Source organism: Thalassophryne amazonica, chromosome 15, assembly GCF_902500255.1.
Source record: "Thalassophryne amazonica chromosome 15, fThaAma1.1, whole genome shotgun sequence".
Classification (NCBI taxonomy): domain Eukaryota; kingdom Metazoa; phylum Chordata; class Actinopteri; order Batrachoidiformes; family Batrachoididae; genus Thalassophryne; species Thalassophryne amazonica.
In genome coordinates, this window is record NC_047117.1 from 91,892,506 (window position 1) to 91,919,270 (window position 26,765).

The 26,765-nt window shown below is 42.1% G+C and overlaps 1 protein-coding gene across 1 annotated transcript in view; it reads right to left on the reverse strand.

Moving 5' to 3' along the window:
* Nucleotides 1-25,791, reverse strand: part of LOC117526305 (myosin-11-like) — a 69,789-nt gene extending 43,998 nt beyond the window's left edge. Inside the window, 4 exon segments of the mRNA XM_034188355.1 lie at nt 11,275-11,302; nt 17,291-17,447; nt 18,715-19,079; nt 25,593-25,791. Coding sequence (XP_034044246.1) covers nt 11,275-11,302; nt 17,291-17,447; nt 18,715-19,056 — 527 coding nt within the window. The 5' untranslated portion in view covers nt 19,057-19,079; nt 25,593-25,791.
* Between the last annotated feature and the right edge of the window lie 974 nt (nt 25,792-26,765).

Sequence of the window (26,765 nt, forward strand, 5' to 3'; positions counted from 1 at the left end):
GACACCATGTTTCTAAGATTTGTGGGGCCAAGTACAATAACTTCAGTTTTATCTGAGTTTAAAAGCAGGAAATTAGAGGTCATCCATGTCTTTATGTCTGTAAGACAATCCTGCAGTTTAGCTAATTGGTGTGTGTCCTCTGGCTTCATGGATAGATAAAGCTGGGTATCATCTGCGTAACAATGAAAATTTAAGCAATGCCGTCTAATAATACTGCCTAAGGGAAACATGTATAAAGTGAATAAAATTGGTCCTAGCACAGAACCTTGTGGAACTCCATAATTAACCTTAGTCTGTGAAGAAGATTCCCCATTTACATGAACAAATTGTAATCTATTAGATAAATATGATTCAAACCACCGCAGCGCAGTGCCTTTAATACCTATGGCATGCTCTAATCTCTGTAATAAAATTTTATGGTCAACAGTATCAAAAGCAGCACTGAGGTCTAACAGAACAAGCACAGAGATGAGTCCACTGTCTGAGGCCATAAGAAGATCATTTGTAACCTTCACTAATGCTGTTTCTGTACTATGATGAATTCTAAAACCTGACTGAAACTCTTCAAATAGACCATTCCTCTGCAGATGATCAGTTAGCTGTTTTACAACTACCCTTTCAAGAATTTTTGAGACAAAAGGAAGGTTGGAGATTGGCCTATAATTAGCTAAGATAGCTGGGTCAAGTGATGGCTTTTTAAGTAATGGTTTAATTACTGCCACCTTAAAAGCCTGTGGTACATAGCCAACTAATAAAGATAGATTGATCATATTTAAGATCGAAGCATTAATTAATGGTAGGGCTTCCTTGAGCAGCCTGGTAGGAATGGGGTCTGATAGACATGTTGATGGTTTGGAGGAAGTCACTAATGAAAATAACTCAGACAGAACAATCGGAGAGAAAGAGTCTAATCGGCATCACTGAAAGCAGCCAAAGATAACGATACGTCTTTGGGATGGTTATGAGTAATTTTTTCTCTAATAGTTAAAATTTTATTAGCAAAGAAAGTCATGAAGTCATTACTAGTTAAAGTTAAAGGAATACTCGGCTCAATAGAGCTCTGACTCTTTGTCAGTCTGGCTACAGTGCTGAAACGAAACCTGGGGTTGTTCTTATTTTCTTCAATTAGTGATGAGTAGTAAGATGTCCTAGCTTTACGGAGGGCTTTTTTATAGAGCAACAGACTCTTTTTCCAGGCTAAGTGAAGATCTTCCAAATTAGTGTGATGTCATTTCCTCTCCAACTTACGGGTTATCTGCTTTAAGCTACGAGTTTGTGAGTTATACCACGGAGTCAGGCACTTCTGATTTAAAGCTCTCTTTTCAGAAGAGCTACAGCATCCAAAGTTGTCTTCAATGAGGATGTAAAACTACTGACGAGATACTCTATCTCACTTACAGAGTTTAGGTCGCTACTCTGCACTGTGTTGGTATATGGCATTAGAGAACATAAAGAAGGAATCATATCTTTAAACCTAGTTACAGCACTTTCTGAAAGACTTCTAGTGTAATGAAACTTATTCCCCACTGCTGGGTAGTCCATCAGAGTAAATGTAAATGTTATTAAGAAATGATCAGACAGAAGGGAGTTTTCAGGGAATACTGTTAAGTCTTCAATTTCCATACCATAAGTCAGAACAAGAACAAAGATATGATTAAAGTGGTGGGTGGACTCATTTACATTTTGAGCAAAGCCAATTGAGTCTAATAATAGATTAAATGCAGTGTTGAGGCTGTCATTCTCAGCATCTGTGTGGATGTTAAAATCGCCCACTATAATTATCTTCTTATCTGAGCTAAGCACTAAGTCAGACAAAAGGTCTGAAAATTCACAGAGAAACTCACAGTAACGACCAGGTGGACGATAGATAATAACAAATAAAACTGGTTTTTGGGACTTCCAATTTGGATGGACAAGACTAAGAGTCAAGCTTTCAAATGAATTAAAGCTCTGTCTGGGTTTTTGATTAATTAATAAGCTGGAATGGAAGATTGCTGCTAATCCTCCGCCTCGGCCCGTGCGTTCTGGCAGTTAGTGTGACTCGGGGGTGTTGACTCATTTAAACTAACATATTCATCCTGCTGTAACCAGGTTTCTGTAAGACTACAACTCTGCTTCCTGGTCCCAACCCTGGATAGTCACGGTTTGGAGGATTTAAGAAAATTGGCCAGATTTCTAGAAATGAGAGCTGCTCCATCCAAAGTGGGATGGATGCCGTCTCTCCTAACAAGACCAGGTTTTCCCCAGAAGCTTTGCCAATTATCTATGAAGCCCACCTCATTTTTTGGACACCACTCAGACAGCCAGCAATTCAGGGAGAACATGCGGCTAAACATGTCACTCCCGGTCCGATTGGGGAGGGGCCCAGAGAAAACTACAGAGTCCGACAGTTTTTGCAAAGTTACACACTGATTCAATGTTAATTTTAGTGACCTCCGATTGGCGTAACCGGGTGTCATTACTGCCGACGTGAATTACAATCTTACCAAATTTACGCTTAGCCTTAGCCAGCAGTTTCAAATTTCCTTCAATGTCGCCTGCTCTGGCCCCCGGAAGACAACTGACTATGGTTGCTGGTGTCGCTAACTTCACATTTGTCAAAACAGAGTCGCCAATAACCAGAGTTTGATCCTCGGTGGGTGTGTCGCCGAGTGGGGAAAAATGGTTAGAAATGTGAACGGGTTGGCGGTGTACACGGGGCTTCTGTTTAGGACTACGCTTCCTCCTCACAGTCACCCAGTCGGCCTGCTTTCCCGGCTGCTCGGGATCTGCTGGAAGGGAACTAACGGCGGCTAAGCTACCTTGGTCTGCACCGACTACAGGGGCCTGGCTAGCTGTAGAATTTTCCACGGTGCGGAGCCGAGTCTCCAATTCGCCCAGCCTGGCCTCCAAAGCTACGAATAAGCTACACTTATTACAAGTACCATTACTGCTAAAGGAGGCCGAGGAATAACTAAACATTTCACACCCAGAGCAGAAAAGTGCAGGAGAGACAGGAGAAGCCGCCATGCTAAACCGGCTAAGAGCTAGTAGCTGCGCTAAGCTAGCGGATTCCTAAAAACACACAAAGTGAATAATGTGTAAATAATTTAGAGGTGATTCAGCAGAGGGAGTGCTTTAGTTAAGGCACGTGAAGATCACACTGTGAAACAAATCGCTACGTAGTTAACTAGATCAATCTAACTGCGCAGATTAAACAGATACAGCAAAACACCGCTGTGCTCCGGAACAGGAAGTGATACAATACCGCAGTGAGAGCCAACCACCAGTAGAGGCAAGCAAGAGTGAAAAAGAAAACAATCAGTCGGCCAGAAAAACTACACTAATCCGTCAGCGCTAAGCACCAGCAAAGCAGAAGAAATACTCGTCCAGACCTTCAGTTCTTCATTTGTTACTCAGGGAGCCATGAAAACCTCAGTAATACCATTTCACATTTTCCTGCACTTTGCTGGATACTTTCAAGAAGTGGGGATGGAATGTTGTCTGCCTGGGTGGCTGGCGATTGCACCAAGTGGTGGATGAAGGACACGATGAGCACATGCTACCACATCTGACCTGATGTTTTTCTATGAAATATGTTTGACCATCTGGTAATAAAATGGCACAGATACAACTTGTATGAATAAACTCCTGGTCCATATCATTCTGGTGTCTCCGTTTGGCCCTCACTTTGATGGACTCTGTCACCGCTGGATTAGAAGATGAGTGGAGAGATAACACAAGCAGCACCTTTGCTGGACACATGATTTACATTTCAATAAGCACAAGAACTCTGCTTATTGAAATGTAAATCATGTGTCCAGCAAAGAAATCTACCTTCTTCCTTACAGATGATTACACAGTTAAAGGGACTTTTAACTTTTAGGGGAGGTGATGGTCTAGTGGTTAAGCGTTGGGCTTCAGACCAGAGGATCCTCTCTGGTCTGAAAATCACTAAGGGCCCTTGGGCAAGGTCTTTAATCCCCTAGTTGCCCCGGGTGTGTAGTGAGCACCTTGTATGGCAGCAGCCTGACACTGGGGTGAATGTGAGGCATTATTGTAAAGCGCTTTGAGCATCTGATGCAAATGGAAAAGTGCTATATATATATAAATGCAGTCCATTTACCATAATGGCTTTGGGAATAAATCCCAGTTTGGATCTTAGTGATTTGACAGTTTGTGGTCACTTGTGATATTATCAAATTTATTCAGATTTACTATATGACGGATAAATCAACCTAATTTAGAACTAAATAAATGATTTGCTGTATTTTTAAAGCAGTTAATTTGCCATTCTCAAACAGAAGCAAGAGCACAATGTTTCCCCCTTGAGAGAATGCAGTCTTTCATCTCAAAAATGAACGATCCCAGAACCATGTGCCAGCGGTCCAGGATGCAGGCAGCCTCAGGCTCGGGTCCATAAAAGGCTAAAAGGCAGAGGATGCTCTCCGTGCTCGGGCTTGGCAGCTCCAAGAGCGGCCCAATAACTCTGTCCTGTTCAGGTCTGCTCAGGATATACGACATCCAGACTCCTACTGTCATTTGTCAGCGCAGGATAAATTATGAAGCAAGCTTTTCTTCCACATTCTTCATTAAACTGTCACTTCTTATTTGGACTTTGTCCATCTAGAAATGACTGCTGTACTCCGGGACCCCACAAGTATCACGGCTCAAAAAATGATCCAGTTCTCAGATTAGTAACTCCAATTCTCAAAATAACACTTTGCCTGTCTAAGTATTTTCAATAAATTATATTCTCATCCCAGAAAATGACAGAAATGTGGTAAACTGAGCGTGCTCCATTCTTGCAAAGCGAACAAATTGATTAGGACAAATAAAATGCACCCCAGTGGTTCAAGCAGCAAACACATCTGGAAGAAATTCCAGTAAAAATGAGGCATTATATACGTATGTCAGCTTTGTCAAACGTTCCTCTGATTCAAATGTAGCGTCCGGTGTTTTTGCAAGAGGACTAACTCTACGTGTTCTGGTGTCCAAACATCCAGATCATCCCTCTCTGGCGTGTCTTTTACAGATATGCACTTTGTCTACCAGCTGTTTTCTTTGTAATCTTGATTTATGGCGCTGGTATTTCACAAATGCACATCTCCAAAGCTTTTCTACACAGTCAACGATCCCTCAGCACGAACAAAGTAAACCCCTGAATTCCGCTAAATTATGAGGATTCCTTCACTAATTCACATGATATCTTCAATCCCTGAGCAGGATAATGACAATGTGCACATCCCAACAACATCCTGTCATTTTATGGCCGCTGTGTTTATTCTGTAAAACACGGAACAAATAGAAAAAAGGAACCCGGTCACTCTGCTGTGATGGTATGTCAAAACCTGAAGAAAGGATTTAGCATTAGCAGCTATTTCCCAAAGAATTGTTTTACAAGTACAGAGTGTGGCAGGAATATATTTTTATTCCTGATTAGAAAAGTGTCAGTGGTCAAAAGTGTGCAGTAGGTAACGATGTCCTATGAGCCAACATTTGTATTTTTTTTTGATAAGTCAGTCTCAGAAATATTTCTGGGTCAAGCGTAATCTGAGGGAGGTGGACATATCAGTATGAAATATGTGTCTTCAAAGAGTTCAGCTTCTATTTCAGATTATGTTCTCATTCATGGCGGAAGCTCATCTCAAATTCAGTCAGATAATTTATTATTTTCTGTAAATATAAAACACTTTTGTCATGTTTTTCTTAGATGAGATGTCACTGTGATGTTACCATGGTGTTACCGTGATGTCACTGTCGTGTTACTGTGATGTCACAGTGGTGTTTCCGTGATGTCACCGTGGTGTTACCGTGATGTCACCGTGGTGTTACAGTGATGTCACCGTGGTGCTACCGTGGTGTTACCGTGATGTCACCGTGGTGCTACCTTGGTGTTACCTTGGTGTCACTGTGATGTTACCATGATGTCACTGTTGTGTTACCGTGATGTTACTGTGGTGTCACTGTGATGTTACCGTGGTGTTACCGTGATGTCACAGAGGTGTTCCTATGATGTTACCGTGGTGTTACCGTGATGTCACAGTGGTGTTCCCATGATGTTACCGTGGTGTTACCGTGATGTCACTGTCGTGTTACCGTGATGTCACCGTCGTGTTACCGTGGTGTCACCGTGATGTTATCGTGATGTTATCGTGATGTCACTGTCGTGTTATCGTGATGTCACTGTCGTGTTATCGTGATGTCACTGTCGTGTTATCGTGATGTCACTGTCGTGTTATCGTGATGTCACTGTCGTGTTATCGTGGTGTCACTGTCGTGTTACCGTGGTGTCACTGTCGTGTTATCGTGGTGTCACTGTCGTGTTATCGTGATGTCACTGTCGTGTTATCGTGATGTCACTGTCGTGTTATCGTGGCGTCACCGTGGTCTTACCGTGATGTCACTGTTGTGTTACCGTGGTGTCACTGTTGTGTTACCGTGGTGTTACCGTGATGTTACAGTGGTGTCACTGTGATGTTACCGTGATGTCACTGTGATGTTACCGTGATGTCACTGTGGTGTCACTGTGATGTTACCGTGGTGTCACTGTGATGTTACCGTGATGTCACTGTGGTGTCACTGTGATGTTACCGTGGTGTCACTGTGGTGTCACTGTGATGTTACCGTGGTGTCACTGTGATGTTACCGTGATGTCACTGTGATGTTACCGTGATGTCACTGTGGTGTCACTGTGATGTTACCGTGGTGTCACTGTGATGTTACCGTGATGTCACTGTGGTGTCACTGTGATGTTACCATGATGTCACTGTGGTGTCACTGTGATGTTACAGTGGTGTCACTGTGATGTTACCGTGGTGTCACTGTGATGTTACCGTGGTGTCACTGTGATGTTACCGTGATGTCACTGTGATGTTACCGTGATGTCACTGTGATGTTACCGTGATGTCACTGTGGTGTCACTGTGATGTTACCATGATGTCACTGTGGTGTCACTGTGATGTTACCATGATGTCACTGTGGTGTCACTGTGATGTTACCGTGGTGTCACTGTGATGTTACCGTGATGTCACTGTGATGTTACCGTGTTGTCACTGTGATTTTACCGTGTTGTCACAGTGATGTCTTAAGTGTCTCTCAGTTAAGTATTTTGGCAAAACAAAACTCTTTCTGCATTGAGAAGAAAATCAGTGTTTCCCCAACCGCAGACATATTTAATACAACAATATCTGTTATTATATCGTGAGATCACAGCTCCACCTTCAAAAATGTCAGAAGCATGTCCAAGACTAATTCTTGATTGGGACACATTATGCGAAAAAGATTATCGATGTGATAAGAACACGCTCGATTAGCACACCATTCTGATCTTTGGACTTCTCTTCCAGCCCAAATTATTAAATGAAGGTAAAACAGGAAAGCTGAAGTGAAAAGCTTTACACCGTCTCACTGCTGAAAAATTAACTTCCTCTAAATATCAACAGTCCACAAATTTCCGCCTCATGTTGTCGGGGGGGAGCACCCCTGTAATCCTGGGAACTGTGGTGTTAAGATTTTCAGCCTATGGTAAACTCTTCCATAATAATTTCCTCGGTTTCCCTGAGGGAGTCTTCACAAGGGATTAATAAAATTCTATCTAATCTAATCTAATCTAATAAATCCCAGGATGAGTGCAGTCTAAAATCCCCCATGGATCCATAAAAATGTGTTATAGTTGGATTTCCCAGAATTAGGAAGACTTGGGGCAGCTTTCTTGATCCAGACAGGATGGGAGTATGCTGAAGGCCAGGCCTCCAGGAGGATGGTTCATGCCCACCTTGAAAGACTTCCATGGAGCCACCTCCCTGCCATAATGTTGGAATAGGGATCAGGTGCGCCAACAGTCCAAATGGCAGGACAAGGAAAGAAAAATTCCCAGGAGCGTCACAGTGCAGGAGATCGACAGGCAGACTGAAGCAGCGATGTGTGCGAGACTTCACACTGCTGTGATGGAGAGAAACGAGCAAAGCTCTCAGTTTGCTATTCAATCTCCATCCCAACCTTCGCCTTTGCTCAAACATTTTTGGACGTGACCAAAAGCATGAGATCATGCATACAAGGCACTGAAATGGGTGTCGTTCACATGCTGGCAGGACACACCTCGAGGGAAAAGATGAGGAGTTACAACATGTGGGAGGAAATGAAAGTAAACATCTGTGAGGTCCAGGCAGATCATTAGGATGTCTGGTTGGAGACATTCATCTGTCCTGGGAACACTTTGGGATGCTCTGAGAGGAGCTGGAGATTGAGGCTGGGATCAGGGCCCTGAACCAGTTGATGACTGGAAAAATGGATGGCTGGATAATCATGATGAGTCAAAGCCAAAGTCAGTTATGGAGCACATTCAAATTAAAAAAATGTTTGCTTCGACATTTTGGAAATTCAGTGTGTTTCTCTGAGCATGATCCAGTACAAACGTGCTTCAGTGTTGAGGACAACAGCTGGAGAAGGTCAAGGACACACCCACTGCTCACCTGGCTGCAGCAGACACAGGACACGGTGGGGATGGACCAGCTGCTGTTTTCTCACATGCTAACTGGGACTGTTCTGTTCTGCTTGCAGAAGGCAAAGCAACACACAAATTGGAGTGAATCCACCCCCCGGCCCTGTTTCCATGAGACAACGAAGCTTGATAGTTGAGGAAATGGACTGATGTGAACCAAACAATTTGCTGCATCCTGCCAGTTTTGAGAGGAAGCAGAGTTCAGCTCATCATTAAATAAGATGAGGATGTACGTATCACTCACTCACTCACTCATCTTCAACTGCTTATCCAGGTTCGGGTCACAGGGCAACAGCTCCAGCAGGGGACCCCAGACTTCCCTTTCCCAGGCCACATTGACCACCTCTGACTGGGTGATCCCGAGGCGTTTCCAGGCCAGTGTGGAGATATAATTTCTCCACCTAATCCTGGGTCTTCCCCAGGGTCTCCTCCCAGATGGACATGCCTGGAACACCTCCCTAGGGACCTTACAGCCACAAGAGTTCCTTGTGCCAGTGGGACCCCCGTAGCCTTTACCCCTCAGCATCCTCTCCAGTTGTGCCATCAGCACCTGGTATTTCCTGATCTTCTCATGTTCTTTCTTTCTGATGCTGCCACATCTGCCACAACTGCTCCACCACCACTGTGTCTGGAAGGTTGGACAGCACCTCACCTGTTTGTTTGCGTCAAGCTTGAAGTCCAACAGCACCTTAGCACTACCATTCTTTGATGTTCCCCAAATGTACTTTGGTACTTCAAGTCTGAATTTGGCACAGATGGTCCTCTACATTATCCCAGCCACCCCCCCCCCCCCACTACGGTAAACAAACAGGTAAACAAACACAAGTTCACAAATAACATCTGATTACACAAAATCCTAAAATACCTCAAATTTAAAAATACTCCAAACTGAAGTATTGATCATAATACTAAATTCTGTAACACATCAGATTCTGTGCCCAGCTAGCTACATAGCTAAGGCTACATGCTAGCTCACCAACTCAGGTGGAAACCATATAAATTACTTCAAAATAATACATTTGTACAAAGATTACTGTTTTACAAGTGGCTGCAAACTATTATTGCTTTGGGAACAGATAATGTATTTTCTGAGCAGGATTTTGAAAAAATTATATGAGGTCACATGGCTAGCTAACACAATAGCTCCCAGCAGCTCAATACAGTGGCTTGCAAAAGTATTCAGCCCCTTGGTATTTCACACTTTTTAATTTGTTTATGGCGTTTCAAATACAAAAAGTAAATCAGGCTTCTCAGTATAAACATTTCTAAAATGATCTTCCTTAGACTCAAATTCAAAGCAAATCTCTACAACTTGATATAAATTAATTAAAAATATAAAAGCCAAGATGATGGTTTGCATAAGTATTCAGCCCCTTTGGTATAATACCTGTAAATAATCAGTTTAATTGCCAGTTTTCTTCAGACAAGACAGATGGATACATGAACATTTCCAAGTCACTGAATATGTCTTGAACTTTATTTCCACCAGTTATGAAGAAATACAAACAGTATGGCACTCTATGGTAAATCTGCATGGAGCAGACAGTTCTCAAAAACTGAGTGACTGTGCAAGAAGGAGAAGAGTGAGGAAAGCCACCAAGACACCCAGACAACCCAGAAGAATTTACGGGCTTCTGTGGCTGTGATTGAATAAATTGTGCACCGTGCATATTTTGCATTTTGTATCCTCACTTATACAGCTTCATGATGAAGTTATTAAAAAGAAGACCTGAAAGTTCAGCTAAAATTTGCCAAAAGGTACATATGAGATGCAAGCCTAGATTTAATGTTTTGGTGAAAGAAAATCCTCCTCTGTACCACTTCATCATGAAGCTGTATAAGTGGGGATACCAAATGCAAAACATGCACTGTGCACAATTTATTCAATCACAGCCATAGAAACCCGTAATGTCTTCTGGGTTGTCTGGGTGTCTTGGTGGCTTTCCTCACTCTTCTCCTTCTTGCACAGTCACTCAGTTTTTGAGAACTGTCTACTCCACACAGATTTACCATAGAGGGCCATACTGTTTGTATTTCTTCATAACTGATGGAAATAAAGTTCAAGACATAGTAACGTTTTAATGTTCATGTATCCATCCTCTGACTTGTCTGAAGAAAACTGGCAATTAAACTGATTATTTACAGGTATTATCCAAAGGAGCTGAATACTTATTCAACCCACCATCTTGGCTTTTATATTTTTAATTAATTTATATCAACTTGTAGAGATTTACTTTCAGTTTGAGTTTAAAGAAGATAATTTTAAAAATGTGTATATTGAAAAGCCTGATTTACTTTTTGTATTTGAAATGCCATAAACAAATTAAAATGCGTGAAATACCAAGGGGCCGAATACTTTTGCAAGCCACTGTATTGATTGAACCAAACTGATCTGAGGTGATTCTAGAGAGCAGACTATCATGCCAGACACAGGGAAGGCCCTTGTCTCTGGACATTTAATGCCGGAAATGGAGCTCAAACATTTGGCCCACTAATCTGGTTCTTCGATCAGGGTGGGAGGCATGTACTTCCTAACCAAAGGTCTGCGACAGGAGCAAGTTTTGACCCCACTGCCTTGTGAGAGTACAGTGAAGAAACAAATGCATGAAGAGTTAAGTTCCATTTGAAAACAACAAAACATCACAGCATCTTAATAGTGTCACTCAGAAGCCGTTTTCATGTGCTGATGGAAGCTCGCTGACAAAAGACACGACTTTCTTTTATTTTTAGGAGAGACGAGGAAAAGATAACATCTCTAAGTTTAATCTGTGGCTTTTTTTTTTTTTACTTACGTGCAGAGAATAGACTGATCCTCACGATCTGTAAATACAAAGAAAGAAAGTTTGTCTCATTAAACTGCTCATCCCAACAACTTTCATTATTCTGACCAGTCGAAACAGACCCGGGTGCAAACATAACCTGGTAATAATGACCCATCTAATGTGTTCTCCAGTGGGACTGATTTCAGGTCTTAAGGTGATTTGCACTTGTTTTACTGAACATGTAATTGCCATAAATACGTTGATTATGAACCATGAAATCAACTCTGAATGTGTTGAGCAATGACTCATTTTATAGTTTTCCCAAAAGACTTATGAAAGTCCATGTAAGGCCATGTGGGAACTGCATCCTTCACAACGAGCCAGAAATACTGAAAGATGAGAGGACTTCACTGTCAGATAACACTCATGAAGGAACAAGAGCCCTACACATAAAATCAAGCTCTTCATCAAAGAGAAACCACAATGCTGCTCCATCCTCCACCCACACCGTCACACATCCGACTTTGACATTGTTTTACAATGTCAAAGTCGGATGTATGATGGACAGGACACCAGTCTACTGCAGGGCCAGATATAGACAGACAAACACGTCCACACGCTCACTCATTCCCACGGTCCATTTAGAGTCTCCAGTTCACTGAACCTGCATGTCTTTGGAAGTGGTAGCCAGAACACCCAGCGGAATCCCATGTGAACAGGGGGAGAACATGCAAACTCAACACAGAAAGGACCAGGTGGGAAGAGAACCCAAGACCTTCTCACGGTGAGGTAACAGTGCTAACTACTAATCCACCGTGCTGACCGGGTATAGTCAGGATTTTTAAAAATAACTTAAATATTTGTTGTTTTTCACCAGCTGATTTGAACCTGATTAAACTTTCTTTTCAAGTCCTGACATAAGTTTGTTGCAATACACTGTGACTTTTATGTCAGTCGTGCAGAACACACAGATGCTCTGCTGTACCCATGACTGTGCAACATGTTGTGCACGTTGGCTGCCGTGCACAGCCTACCCTGGACTGTAAACCAGTTTCTCCTTTAGGGCAGTATTTAGAGAGTCTGGCTGCGGGTCCCCTGCTTCCTTTCTTGATGCACGCAGACAAAATGCAGCACATTCCCTTGTTTTATTTCCTAATTAAGTCACATGGAGACAGAAAGAGGTGGCCCAGGATGCAAGTGCTTGAAAATTATCCAAAAGCAACACACACACATACCAAACTCAAAGACTCCGAGTGGAGAAGCTTGAAAGCATGATGGGGGTTTTCTTCAGTCAAACACTTACAGAAACTGACTTTGTCAAACAGCTGGAAGAATTTTTTTTTTTTTTTAATCACATCAGACATCAGCAGATAGCAAACTCCTTACAGGAATTGAAACATTTTATCTGCTGAACATCAAAGACCGAAGAGCGATTTAAGCTGAACGGCTAAAACGTGCTGGTTTGAACAATTTTGTGATTCTCACATGAACTGAAAATGTTTTCCATGACAGCCTTGTGGATTTCTTGCAGGGATGAGCTCGAGTGGATTCCCATCCATCCAGCCTCACAAATATGGTGCCCATGTTCTCTGTGTTTACAGATGACACCGTGTTTACACGCCACAACTGCAGCAGTAAACAAACTCACTTCCGGTCTACCTTAACTGGGAAATCTTAAAATGTACACAGTGACACAAACGATAAATTATGCTTAAAAGGGCCACACTGGACATTTTTACCTCAATATATACAATTAGCAAACATTTAACATGACAGCAAATCCTCCAAACATTTTTTATACTTTTTCCTGCTGAACTCTTTCTTATTTACCATTAAATCAACTTATGGCTAATCCACAGATTGGGGTACAGTAAAACTCACATATAATGGATTCAGGTGGACAAGTGAATTTTTTCTGTTATAATCGAACTCGAAAAATGGACAAAATACATTACACATATAAAGCTGACAAAATCTCTTCTTCTTCTAAACCCATTATATGTATGTCACAGATTAGTTACAGTCAGAAGGCGCCGAACATCTACGGAGAATAACCAGCACCAATTAGTCTTACGTATTTTTTTGATTAAACGCCTGACTTTGAATCAGGACCTGCCTCATTTAATGACCCGGTCAAAACTTAGTCTGCAAAAAATAAACGCCTGCCTTAAATAAACGCCGGACATTATGTGCATTAAAAAGATGACACTTGGTCAAGTCTGCTGGGGAGTGATACCTTAAAATCCTAAAGCATGATTTATGCTTCTGTAACGCTGCGGCCATGCAATGACGCTGATGTGTGTGTGACCCTGTTAAAGTTCTCCATCACGTTGGTGGGCGTCTTAATGCAATTTGCCACAGAAGCAGTGGCTTTTTCTGCATCAATTTGTTCCTCAACAAGCTCCACTTCTTTATGCAATCATCAACCTCCAAACCAACGATACCGTACGTGTGATTTCTCTCTATGAATTGCAGGTCATTTGAGCGTCTTTTTCTGACTTCATGTTGTGAAGTTGGTTATATTTGTGGACTTTTCTGCCAAATGCTTTTGATCCATGATCGAAATGTAACTGGGGGGTGCATTACAAAAACTTTTAAATATGATGGGAGAGGAAGGAGTGAAACTGGAAAAGTGACAAATCACAGTAGTCCAGCAGTTAAGGGATAGAATCGTGCACTTTTTTTACAAAAGCGCCAAACTTTGTCCAGGGACTCTTTAGGTTATAAGTCATGTCAAAGCGGGAGACATTTGATTTTAGCCCTGTATCCTGCTTTTTTTTAAAAAGGGTGTTTGCATGGTTATAATACAGTGTATATTTTGCTATTCATATGACAATATGATCATATGGTTATTATGTAGGGGGCCAGTGATCAAGATTGGACATTGTTAAGCTGTAGAGAATGGCTACTGCAACTAGTGCAAAGCTATACTGAGCTTATGTGATCATGTATCGTCCGTCGTGCGGCGTCATACGTCGTCGTACATCCTTATACATTAGCAGGGTGGTATGTTTCAAAATGGAAAGAGGTACAGGACTCATTTCAGGCCTGTAGGGATCTTTAACAGGCCTCTACCTCTGAGACATAAAATTAGGTCACGGTGATCTTCCTAGCATGAAAGCTGTAGAGAGTAGTTCATTAAAAATATTCATGAAACATTTGTGCATATCTAGGAAGTTTGCCAACCAGGTATTTACAATGTTTTCAGTTAAAAAATATGGTGATAATCGTCTTAATACCAATAACATTAAATAATAATGATAACAACAACAACAATAATAATAATAATGGTTATGGCCATAAAAACAAAACTGATTTCTTGTAATTAATAAAAAAGCATTTCTTTCCATTCAAACACTGTTGTTATTTTAGAGTGTAAATATGTTAGAGTGCATGAGTAGCATCTTTCCTTTTCCATATGCTCACAAACAGCTAAATTGCATAGGTATATTGATATTCACAATGAGTTAGACAATATTTAGTCACTTTCCCTAGATTAACGCTTTTTCTAAGAGTGTAAGCACACTGAAGTACATTCAAAGCATCCCTACTTAGCCTTAATACATTTTTCATAACCTTCAAGTTTATATTATGAACTTAAAAAGACATTTGGATAAGAGTTTGTTATGAATTATATGCTGTAGAAGGCTGAAAATGGTTATTCTCTTAAACCCAAGTTTTTAGAGTGTAGACGTTTATGGATTCAATGTCTCCCGATCTTATATACTTCAGGACACTATAAAGTACCTCTGATAAAGTTTCTGCACTTTTGTATAAAAGTGCATGATTCCCCTAAAATTTGTCCCTTAGCTGCCGGACTACAGCCCCTTTGTGGTCTCCGTCATTTAGCAGATGCGCTGCTTTGCAGCCCCAAGAGGACTCTGATCTGAAGCGGTTTGGTTCATCACACACAGGGATATGTGTGAAACTTAACACCATATTACAGTGCAGGCAGCAAGCAGTATTCTGTTAATAATCACTGGTCTTGAATTACGCCCTGCCTCATCCGGTCTTTTAAACATGGAAATGCGGTGTCCACTTTCCTCAAAATGGTGAGTGTCACTGCTGAACTTCATTTCATACCTCTGTCACTGGGCATGTCCAGACTGCTGTGTCTGGGACAGGTGAGGGGTTTTTAATGGGAATACATTGTGATGAGACAGGACATTTTGCCCAGTGTGAGCGTTATACAAAATCCAGTATATATGATGTTTATAGGAAATGGACAACCACACAAAAACATTAGGACTTTTGCTTTTGCTTTCTGGTGAGTGTGAATATCTGGTTTATATGATGACGTTTTAGGAGAATTTTACTGTATATGTTTTTCTTTTTTTTGAAATAGAAAATGCAACCAGCAGCAGTGGGTGCCGCTTCATCTGCCGGAGAACAGAGACAGACCTTGTTACCTTCTCCAGCCTCTAGAATTGACTGTGAGTCAAAGATGATCTAGAAGGGAGATCCATTTAACAGGTTAGAATTTTTATTTTCAGGAAGTGGTCAAATGAGGTCTCTGTGATGTTCCATCATTGATCTATTAGTACAAACATGATAAAAACCACACCACACGCACCATGTCCATGTACCCCAGATGGTTAACATACTTCACTGAGTGAGCACTGCTCCACCCCTCTCGTCGTTGTTTCATTGCGAGGAAATGGCGGAATGATTTGGGCTTTTTTTCCATCAGAATTTTTTCAGAAACTGTTAGAGACAGGCAGCTGGAAACCATTCGAAAAATTTATCTGGCTCTCGGTGAAAATTTTACAGGCTTCACAGAGAATAAGGACTGTTACTACAGCTTTAAGGACGGCCCACAATGGCACACGGCGCGCCGCACTCCGAGCCGCCATCAAGAGGCAGAAACCACCACATCATTTCTAAACGGATGGCTGTGTGGAGCCGGGACCGTCGTGTGCAATTTCTCTGGTTATCACAAGAGTTGGACATCAGCCATTTTCCAGCAGATTTCATGGCGGCTCGGAGCGTGGCGCGCTGTGCACCATTGTGGGGTGTCCTTAAAGCTGTAGTAACAGCCCTTATTCTCTGTGAAGCCCGGAAAATTTTCACCGAAAGCCAGATAAATTTTTCGAATGGTTTCCAGCTGCTTGTCTCTAACAGTTTCTGAAAAAATTCAGATGGAAAAAAAGCCCAAATCATTCCGCCATTTCCTCGCAATGAAAATCCAACGAGGGGGCTGGACCACTCCTCCCACAAGGCGTGCTCACAGGTGAATGACTCAACTGACAGGTGTGGAAAAACTCACGCATGCGCACGAAGGTTCAAGCTTGGCTGACGTAAAAACATATGAATCAAATCCATATAGTTTTTGAAGTAAAAACATATGAATCAAATCCATATAGTTTTTGAAAAAAATAAAAAGGTACGATACTTTTCTCACAGACCTCGTATGTTTTAAATAAATGGTAGTAACTCAACATCTATGCAAACTGAACACACGGGTGACATCCAGTTTTGAGGTAGAGATTCTACCCCTTTTATATGAATCATTCCCACGTCCGGCCCTGACATCTGCCCTCATTACACCACAAATCAAACCAAAAAAGGACCAACGTCCATCTGTCGGTATGCTGTTACAAAAGGGGGAAAAAACCAACAACAAAAAAACCCCAAACAAAAACAAAACCTCACTTTACTGCATGGATAAAAGTCTAAAATTAAAACATTTGAATTAGAAAACAGGAAATGTTTTACTAACCCCCCCTTCATCCAGATGTCAACTCCTCTGAGAGCACATCTTCACATCAACACGAAATCCAGTGGGTATGACCCCGAGAACCACAAGAAACAAGTTCTATGGGAAAGGGGGATGTAGCGACGAGGTTAACCAAGAGACATTTACTGAAGACACGCTGGTGACGCGGTCACGATCGTCACCTGTCTGAGGCTCTCAAACATGCCGCAAACACACACACACCATCATCACCTTCTGCAGCTTTGTTGATATTACAAAACAATTAAAGTATGAAAAAAAAAACATATTTATGGTCAGTGGAAGTCTCAGGGGGCAGTTCCAGATTTGTACCTTGCATCATGTTTCTGTAGGCGTTGTCAGCGATGGAGTAGATATGAGGCGGGACTTCGTGTCTTTTCTTCCTTTTGTACATGTCAATGATCTTCTCCGAGTAGATGGGCAGCATTTTATACGGGTTCACCACCACACAGAAGAGGCCGGAGTACGTCTGAGAGGCCACACAAACATTGGTGTTAAACAGGAAGAACAACATAAAAGACGAACAAAGATCCACAGCAGGAATTGTCACAGAACAAAGATTTAGGCCTGAACGGCTTGTTTTAGAATTCTGCGACATTCGTCACAGATGTCCATATCTGGACTTGTGCACGCCCCCAGACTGCGGTCAATGAGTCACGCCCACTTGATGTTTGCAGGTGAGAGATACCAAAACATTGCCCCTCCCTAAATAAAGAAGGGGCGGGGCAAACAAGAACTGTTTTCAGGAGGCATCGCCACAGCGTAGTTAGCTACACTCACACAGAAGGCATATGCGCGGCACAGTACTGGTAACCATTGGCAATGCTATAGTCGCTGCGTACATGCAGCACTCGCCACTAATACTGGTGACTCTCGGCATGTGACTGCTGCATTTGCGATCATCTGCTGCTTCCTGGCCAGTGATTTATCATGTTTGTCTCTGTTTTCTTTGTCATCATGAATTTCCCGTCTGTCACACAGACGGCGTGGCGTATGTGGTGAGTTTGTGGCATGCAAGGGGAGACCGTGCAACAAGCGCCGCTGACTGCCAAGTGTTTTGGACATGTCCAAAAACATTCACCACACCCTTGTGACTGCCAACAAACATGTGGCATTGTGTGACATGTTTGTGGCGGATAGTGGTAAGTGCTGCAGGTGCCTCTAAACCCCACACACACTCCTGTGTGAGGGGCTTACGCTTTTTCCCAATTGCTCTAAATAAGAACAGAGTGTATCCAGAAAAAAAGTCAGTGCTGCCTTTTTTTTTTTTTTAACAAGTGGACTGCATTTTTGTGCGGTCTCTCAGGGACCTTGGAAGCAAAAAATTCCTGAAATTTTCAGAAAGACGCTGTGACATCACTGAAGCGTCTTTTCAGAAAACTGGAAGGAGATGCTTATTTTTACTGATTTGTCATTTAAATTCTATCACAGCAAAGATGAAAAAACTAAACAAAAACCAAACTGTGACCATAGATTGGACAGACTATGTTCCTGCTGAGGGTGAGTACTTTTTTAATCGCCATACATTATAAGATACTTGTTAGCTGTTTATTGGTGCCACAGAAACAAATCCCACCTGCAGGCTTGTTTTTCCCCCCACTGAAAGTGCTGAGATGAAGCGTTTGTGGACACTCTTGCAGCGATTTTTCCCACATGGAAAAAAAAAGCACTATGTGGACACAGAGCCTAAAATGGATCCTTTGTGAGTCTGCGTGTATATGACTGTTTCTACTTACATAAATAAGACCAGAGAAGTAGCGCTCACGGAGATTGTGCAGCACGGAGGCTTCGTTGAGGCATGTGAGCTCGGCCATGTCTTCCACTTTACTAAACTTGGGCGGGTTCATCTTCTGGATGTCATCCTTGTTGACAGTCACTTTCTTGCCATTGTCGACCAGCTCCACCAGGACCTCCTCGCCGCGCTCCTCTTTGATGCTGGCTGCCTCAAATCCGTGCTTCTCCGAAGGGACCCAGACCAGCTTCTTCGCTGCCCAGTCAGCCTGAGCCATCGGGCTGTTGAGGAAGTCCTTGTCAACAAAGAGGAACTTCTCATCTTCACTTGGGGCCTTCTTGGACATCTTGGATTAAAGTGATGGGCCAACTGTTGAATAGATTAAATTGATGGGCGATCAGATGAAAATGAGAAATCAAGGATATGACACCTAAAGATCAGCATGAAACAGCTTCTGAAATGTATTTTGGTCACAAATACTGACAGTTTGGGCACACGGTTAACTAAACACTGCAGTAAGTGACGGGCCTCTTTCTGGTGGTAAAAGAAGTAATATGTCACATCTCTGGGAGTTCCAGAGCAGATTCTCAGAGACCGCCACCCCCTCAACCCCACGCCATGAGGGAAACAACACCCTCCCCCCCTCAGATAAAGACGACCCTCAGGAATGAACACATTTACAGAGCAGCTTCAAGCTCACAAGTATTTCTTTAGTCATTTCTTAATTAACAGCATCAAACTTTCTCCTGCTGTCTGCGTCTATGCGTCTCTGCTCGGGGGCTCCAGTCTCGTGCTGTCATGACCATATAAGGGCTCCTCCTCCTGGAGCTGGACTCTTTGCTGCCGACCTAAACAGCAAGACAAGCGAACTCCCAAACAAAGCCCATATAGGGAATAGTATGTCTGTGGCTGGTCCACTCGTTTACTTCCAACATGATAACAGCAAGGCAGAGAGCCTGAGGGGACCATGGAGCTGCAGCCATCCTGCATCCCGCGGAACCCGAGCGGGCGTCACTTTTAAAAGCACTTGGTGCTAAAAAACACTGTAATCAATCAAACCAAACCAGGCTTAAGGCAAAAACACAACTTCACTCACTGCCTCATACATGAAAATTCAGTAAGGTATATCTTATATATTATATTCCAATTCTAAGGTGGAACTATACCAGTATACTAAGGTATATCTAAATATCTAAAAAGGAAAAGTAAAATAGAAGAGTAGAAAAGAGTAGAGTAGAGCCACTTAGGTGCCTGGGCTTGAGAACCAGGGATTGTAAACTCATTATTCAAGTAGAGGGCACCGCGGCAAGGCCCAACAGTGTCCTACTGTGATGGAGTGTCAGTGGGGGTGCTGTTTCACCAACGTACAACTAACACAGAAACCAACGGGAGACATTGTAGAAATTTTAATGCAACAAATGATCTTGTATCCATCTAAAAACTGAATCGACTCTTTCTAAGACTTGCACTGTGATTGAATGTCATGATCCAACACGTCGGCCAAGGACACGCCCAAGTTTCACCTGTTTGCAACAGACTGACAGACCGGTTGGCTGCCTTGGTGGTTGCCATCCAGGACCCAAGATGCAGCGAAGCGTAGCACCAGTGTACGGCCCCTGACTTGAATTTGACTTTCTTAACCACAGGTGTCGCCCTGTTCTGGTATTGAGCCCTGGTGCTTTTGTCATTTCATTAATGCTGAGGTCAGATTAGGGATCAAGGTCAAATAGATCAAAGAACTCCGGGGATTGGCTTCACCTCCCTTTGGGTACTTGTCAAATTCTACCTACACTCGATACATGGTATGAGCTGTCAAATCGGATTGTTGTCTGAAAGTCAGGTGGCTTTTTGGACGTCAGACTCTCACTCAGTCTGATCAGCTGTTATGTCACCATGGTTCTATTAATTTATTTTGCAGAGTGGCACACTGTGAGTGACTGGGAACTGTGAAGGGGGAAAACCCCGTCCCACACTGAACCTCCTGGGAATGCTTCTTAAAGGCACCCCAGAGACCCGTTAAACCAAACCATCCAGACACCAATGAAAGCTTCTGCACGATTATTAATTTGAGGCCAAGACAGAAACTTCCTATTTGTCAAAAACAATTAAACCACCGGCCAAGTCAAGATCACCCAGACCTCTGAGGAAGCAGCTGATGGTCTGGTGAGTCAGGATAAACAGGCGCTCCCCTGACAAGCTGCTGTGCTGAAATACGTGCAGCCAGTCAGGTTTGTCATCTCCCCTGTTAACTCTCCGCAGAATTTGTCTTCACCTGCAACATCACCTGGGTTAGAGAGTTCTCGACTTTCTATCCTTTGTTGCAAAGACAAATCTGTCTGTGTGTCCCCAGAGACTGTGATAAAGCCAGAGGGAACAATGAATTCTGGGAGAAGAAACAGGATGTTGGGCTCCAACGTGATGGCTTTCAGTGTGCTACAGAGGTGGCAGCGGTGTGTTGCAACTTTCTCGATTCAGTGCAGCGCATTCTAACTTCCAGGACTTCAAAATCCACTGGAAGAACGCCATTAATTGGTGGAGTACCTCAACGTGACATGAAATACCTTATTTTGCTTTCCTACATGGAGAACAAAAAAATTTCTGGGTTTTGTAACATTTAGAGTTGCACCAGTGGTGCCAAGCTTTCCAACAAAAGCAAATACTGTCTGTCTGCACAGACAGAATATTCACATGTCCAAGCCCACTAACGACATTACAAACAGATCTACACGGCTTAAAAAGAAACATCAAGTTGCTGCCGTTTTAAAACTGAAGAGGTCACTTGGATCAGTGGTGAAACATCTTGAAGACCAAGATCTCCAGTTGCTGTAAACTTCTAGATTATATTTGACCAGGATGACTGAACACTACAAGCCCGACACATTTCCTGAATTAAAGGCCTGTTTGTCATCAGTTCACAAAAGACTTTTAAAATTAGCAGTAGAGAACATTCAACAAAATGGAACAAACTGAGTATCAAGACTGAAACTGAAAAGTTTTGTGGCAAAATTTTCTCCCTCAGATGACCTAAAATCTTGTCAGCCTCCAACCATCTCCACCTGGTAAACCATTTATCACCTAACACCACACAGTGAGACACAGACTCACCGTCCATGACATTACTGTTGGTGTCTCCCACTGGAGTCAAGAACATTCTGATGAAAGATTTTGGAACATTTTAATGCCACACCTTCTGATTCCTGATCGCATCCAGACTAGTCATGTTCTAGAAGAACATGGAAGATTTTGAAGGAAACCCAGAAAATTTCACTGAACATTTTCAATACGAGTGTTGAGTCCATTGCCTTAAGTCAGAGACCACCCATGGACACATAATAGCCACCAAAGAAGGCTGAGATGGTCTGACATCCCAGGAAAGTGATGGTAACAGTTTGGATCCAAGGGTTGTGCTCATGAACCATCTTTCAAATGGTGAGATCCCTTAATGAGGCCTATGCCTTCTTCCTGAAGCAACTATGTCAGGGGTGAAGTAGGTCAGTGGCGGCAGGCCACTTTACGAGCATATCAGTGCCAAGAATGTTCAGGTTTTTGGTTCAGGTGATCAGCGGGTGATTTAATTAATACTTTTCTCACCTCAAAGTGGTGTTAATCATCTTTAGATAGGAGCTTAACTGATGACAACCCCCGTCCGGGTGCAGTGCAGCAACAACACCCTTAAATAACAACTAACATATACATATCAAGCTGAGTTGATTAAAGAAATAGCCATATAAGTTTGAAACTGTTAATTAACTCACAAAAAGGACTCATACGTTTCAGTAACCGGTTCCAGAATCCTTCCAGGGATCATGTTTCTTGAGGAAGTAAGTCAAGATTTAAGATGAAAAAGTTTTATTTCAGCTCTTAAACAGTTGTCTTCAGAAAAACAAAAGCAAGCTATTAAGTTCAATTTGCTAAATTTATTTCAGTCAAATGGTCAGTATTGTAATTAACATAATTTGCTGTGATTCATATTTGACTCTGTAAGCCACATAAAATGATTTTTGAGTTCAACTTTGATGATATACTCAAAAATAAGAATTGGCATCAAACAAGGCACAACTGACCAAACACAAGCTGGCTTTATATTGTTGACTTTTGACTTGATAGAAGTAAATTTTGTACAAAATTGCAGCAGTTATTGTTTAGCTAACGGCGTCATGTAATCTAACTTTATATAATAAAATTATTCCCTACCAAATTCTAATTTTTTTTTTTTAAAAGAGAAAAGTACAAACATTGTCAAACTTAAGAATGCAGCAGAACCAGTGGCGGGGACAGTTCCGCTAATTAGCTAACCACTAATTAGCGATGCTAACTCTTTTGTTTGCAGATTAGCTTTTCAGCAAACTTCAAAAACCATCAGTGAACCAATTAGCTTCTGATAAATTTAGTTCCAATAACTTTTAGACAGCTAACGTTTTTTTATTTTGCATAGTTAGTAGCAGAAAAAACATTTATAAACCCTTTATAAACCCTGTTGGTTTGTCTGCTACATATTTTGCAGCAGTGAGGCAGCTGAGAGGAGCTGAGCTCAACTCTACCACAGGAAAAGGGGCCTGGCTGCAAGGCTGCTACAAACAAATACCTTACAAATACATTCGAAAAATAACCCGCGATAAGCGCAATCCGCGAAGTAGTCAGTGCTATTTTTTGCAATTATTATAGATGTTTTAAGGCTGTAAAACCCCTCATTACACACTTTATACACTTTTCTCAAACAGACATTAACATTTTATCACTTTTCTCTCCTGTGTAAACACTCTTTTTTCTTCTGTGCGAGAAGATTATAAACAGACCTTTCACTCACTGCCTTCGGAGGTACGGATGCGGGACCCGCAAAGAATCCAAGTCCTCTCTCAGTGGCCACGGAGCTCTGCGGCTGTGGTCAACATCTGCATCAAAACAGCGAGCATAGTCTCTGGACCTGTTGCCAGATTTGACGCAGCTCTGCACAGCAGACAGGAGGGCGGTGTGAGTGGCCCGCTGCTGTGTTTACCGATCCCGCAGACTCAGAAAGTGCATCGGAGGCAGTGAGAGCAATCGCGGTGATGCCGACCGGTGCCGCGACCGGCCCGCCTGATAAGGACGCAGAACACAATGCACTGAAGAAAAAAAAAGCATGCAAAATTGCACTTAAAAAAATCAGCGAAACTGCAAGGCCACGAAAGGTGAACTGCGTTATAGCGAGGGACCACTGTATATATGTGTGTGTGTGTGTGTGTGTATTTTGGGGTAACTTTAAACTTCATTACTAAATTTAAAATCAAAGGTGATCTTATTTATTTATTTTTGATGACCTGTCACAGCCCATGTGCAGTACCTTCACAATCCACTTTGGGCCGCTGCCTGCACTTTGGGAATGACTGGTTTTGTATAATTTCTGATCAGTTTTAAGGCAATAATGGATATTTCAAATATATCCCTCTCACATAATTTCTAAATGATTATCTGGGAAGTGATTTTAGCCGCTAGGTAGCTAGTTTAGTCTCTATAATGGCTCTCTAAGCTAGCTTGGCTAGTTACTTGAAAGTTAGCCATTGAGCTTGTTTTTAAAGAATGCATTTTTAATGTCTATAGGGTTTAATACTGCCGTATATAACACACACATGATTAATTATTTACACAAAACTCAGCATGTTCAGGATAAACAGACAATCTTTCCATCATGTAAAAGCTCTTTAAAGTCTGTTAAAAAATAGATAAATGAAAAAAAAGGCTGAATTCTTGTAAAGTGCATATTGAGAAATACACAAATATCTTGAGTGTTTCTTTGTAAACTTACACTGATAACTTGAGTGAACTCAAAGAAATTTATTCAACTTATAACTCAGAACACAAGAAGTCAGAACACCTGTTATAAATTTTTAAAATTGAGAGAAATTATTCTTTCCTTTGAAAGATACCTGTTTACACCGGAGTAATTAAAAAAGTTGAGTTGACTGGAGTAAACTCTGCTTCTTTTTTTTTTCAGTGTAAGTTTGACATGCAAACTGACAGGATCCACTGCAGCCGCAGCGACGCGTTTATCAGGCCGAGTGCAAAGAGGAAACTCTGGTGACAGTCGAGTCACTTTACTGACACGTTCACACTCAACTTCGCTTTGATACACAGTCACGTGACGCTGACGTGACCTGACAGACAGCGATAACGACTGTATGAAGCCCTTTACGACCTTTGGATGAAGCTTTATGACGGCTGGATGAAAAGCAACAAAAATGACACATTCCCGGTCCAGACTGTGTGTGTCAAAATCAAATTACACGAGAGACTTTTGACAGACTCTGTCCTCACAGGTGAGACACGAGAAGCCACCAAAATATTGGTGCTGATCAAAGACATTTAGCAGGAAATATCTGCTTCATAAAGATTAATAAGCTTCTAAACAATAAAACACACATGAACCCTGAACGTAGACACACATTTTATTGTAATTAACTGTCAAACATGGATTTTATAACAAGTGCACTTTTTGACTGTGTAGCACCATATAAAAAGAAAAAAATAATCTAATTAAATACCTTGAAATAATTGATTTTTTTTTTTTTTTCCAGACTGTTTAGAAAAATCTCTGAGGCTTTGACAACAAAGGCAGCTATTTAATGTAATATCTGATATATGCACATCACTCAGAAAAAGCAAGATAAGTCCTGCTGACTGTCTGTGTGCCGCATCCGGCCCCCGCGCCGCTAGTTTAAGAGCAGATACACACCAAATCCTAAAAGAGCAGGTCGGCCTGGATGTCACACATAAAAAATAATAATAAAAAACTCTGAGCGTCGTGGTTAAAGCGGATTATTAACACTAATTTATGAATGGTAATAATACTTTGCGCTCTGACGCGCGCCGTCATGCGTAAATCCAAAGCGTGCGTTCAGTACTCACATAAAGCGCAGAAACGTCCGCTGAGGGGAGTTCTGGGGGACTTGGGGCGTTTTCAGGGTTTGGACTGTCCGGCGCCGACGAGGCAGTACTCCAAAAAAACGAACAGTCCAAATGACCCCCGATAAACTCCGAGCTTTACCATTTAAAGTGCGCCTCGGTGCGCGAGGGTGGAGCTACGCGCGCGGAACCTCCTCCTCCACCACGCCGCGCGCACAGACACGTGCACGGAGGATGCGGCGGCTGAAGATGAATATGACAGACGGTAAAATATTTCCAAATGCCCACTTTTCATGTCTGGATGTTAGTTTGTGCCAAACACGAAGAGAAATGTTCATATTTCTTACTTTTACACATTTGCACATAAAACACTCTGGTTTCTGATTTTTGCCAAGGTGGTGTGGAATCTGAAGATCCCCTCCCCACATGTCCCCGGTTACACAAACAAAGAAAAATCCCACACTGGCAGTTGGTTCCCACATACAGGGGCGGATCCAGGAATATTTGGTGATGGTGATGGGGGGGCAATGAGCTCATTCATGGAATGACAGCTTAATACTGTCTCTGATGTTAAAAAAAGGAAAAAAATTACACTCATAGAAAGCAACCCTTTCCACCGTGAACACTAACGTACATAAAAAAGCCAAATTTGCAAAGTAAATGATTCAATTTTACATCAAACCCAGGTCATTTAGGGCACCAAGGTCATGACCTGGGCTTTAGCTAGCTGAGGGCATTTTGGCCAAGTGGTTAATGCGCTTGGTTTCAGTTCAGAAGGTTCCGGGTTCAAATCCCACCCCTGCCACATTTTTCCATGTAATGTGGAGTTGCGTCAGGAAGGGGCATCCGGCGTAAAACTTGTGCCAATTCAACATGCAGATCCACCTTGGATTTGCTGTGGCGACCCAAGTGCAAACAAGGGAGGCAGCAAAGGGACTTACTATTTTAAAGTATGTGGTGACCACAAAAATGTGTGTGGAGAGAAACTAGCAATAGCATCATCACCAGTGAATTTTTGACAAACTGTCTAGGAACCTAAAAAACAAGCAAAACAACAACAAAAACACTAATCTATAATATGTAGTATCTGTCCACAGACAGGATAAATGTCTAAGGACAGACAATACAGTCTAACATCGTTTTTTTTTTCCACAGGAAGATGATGAAGAAATCAAA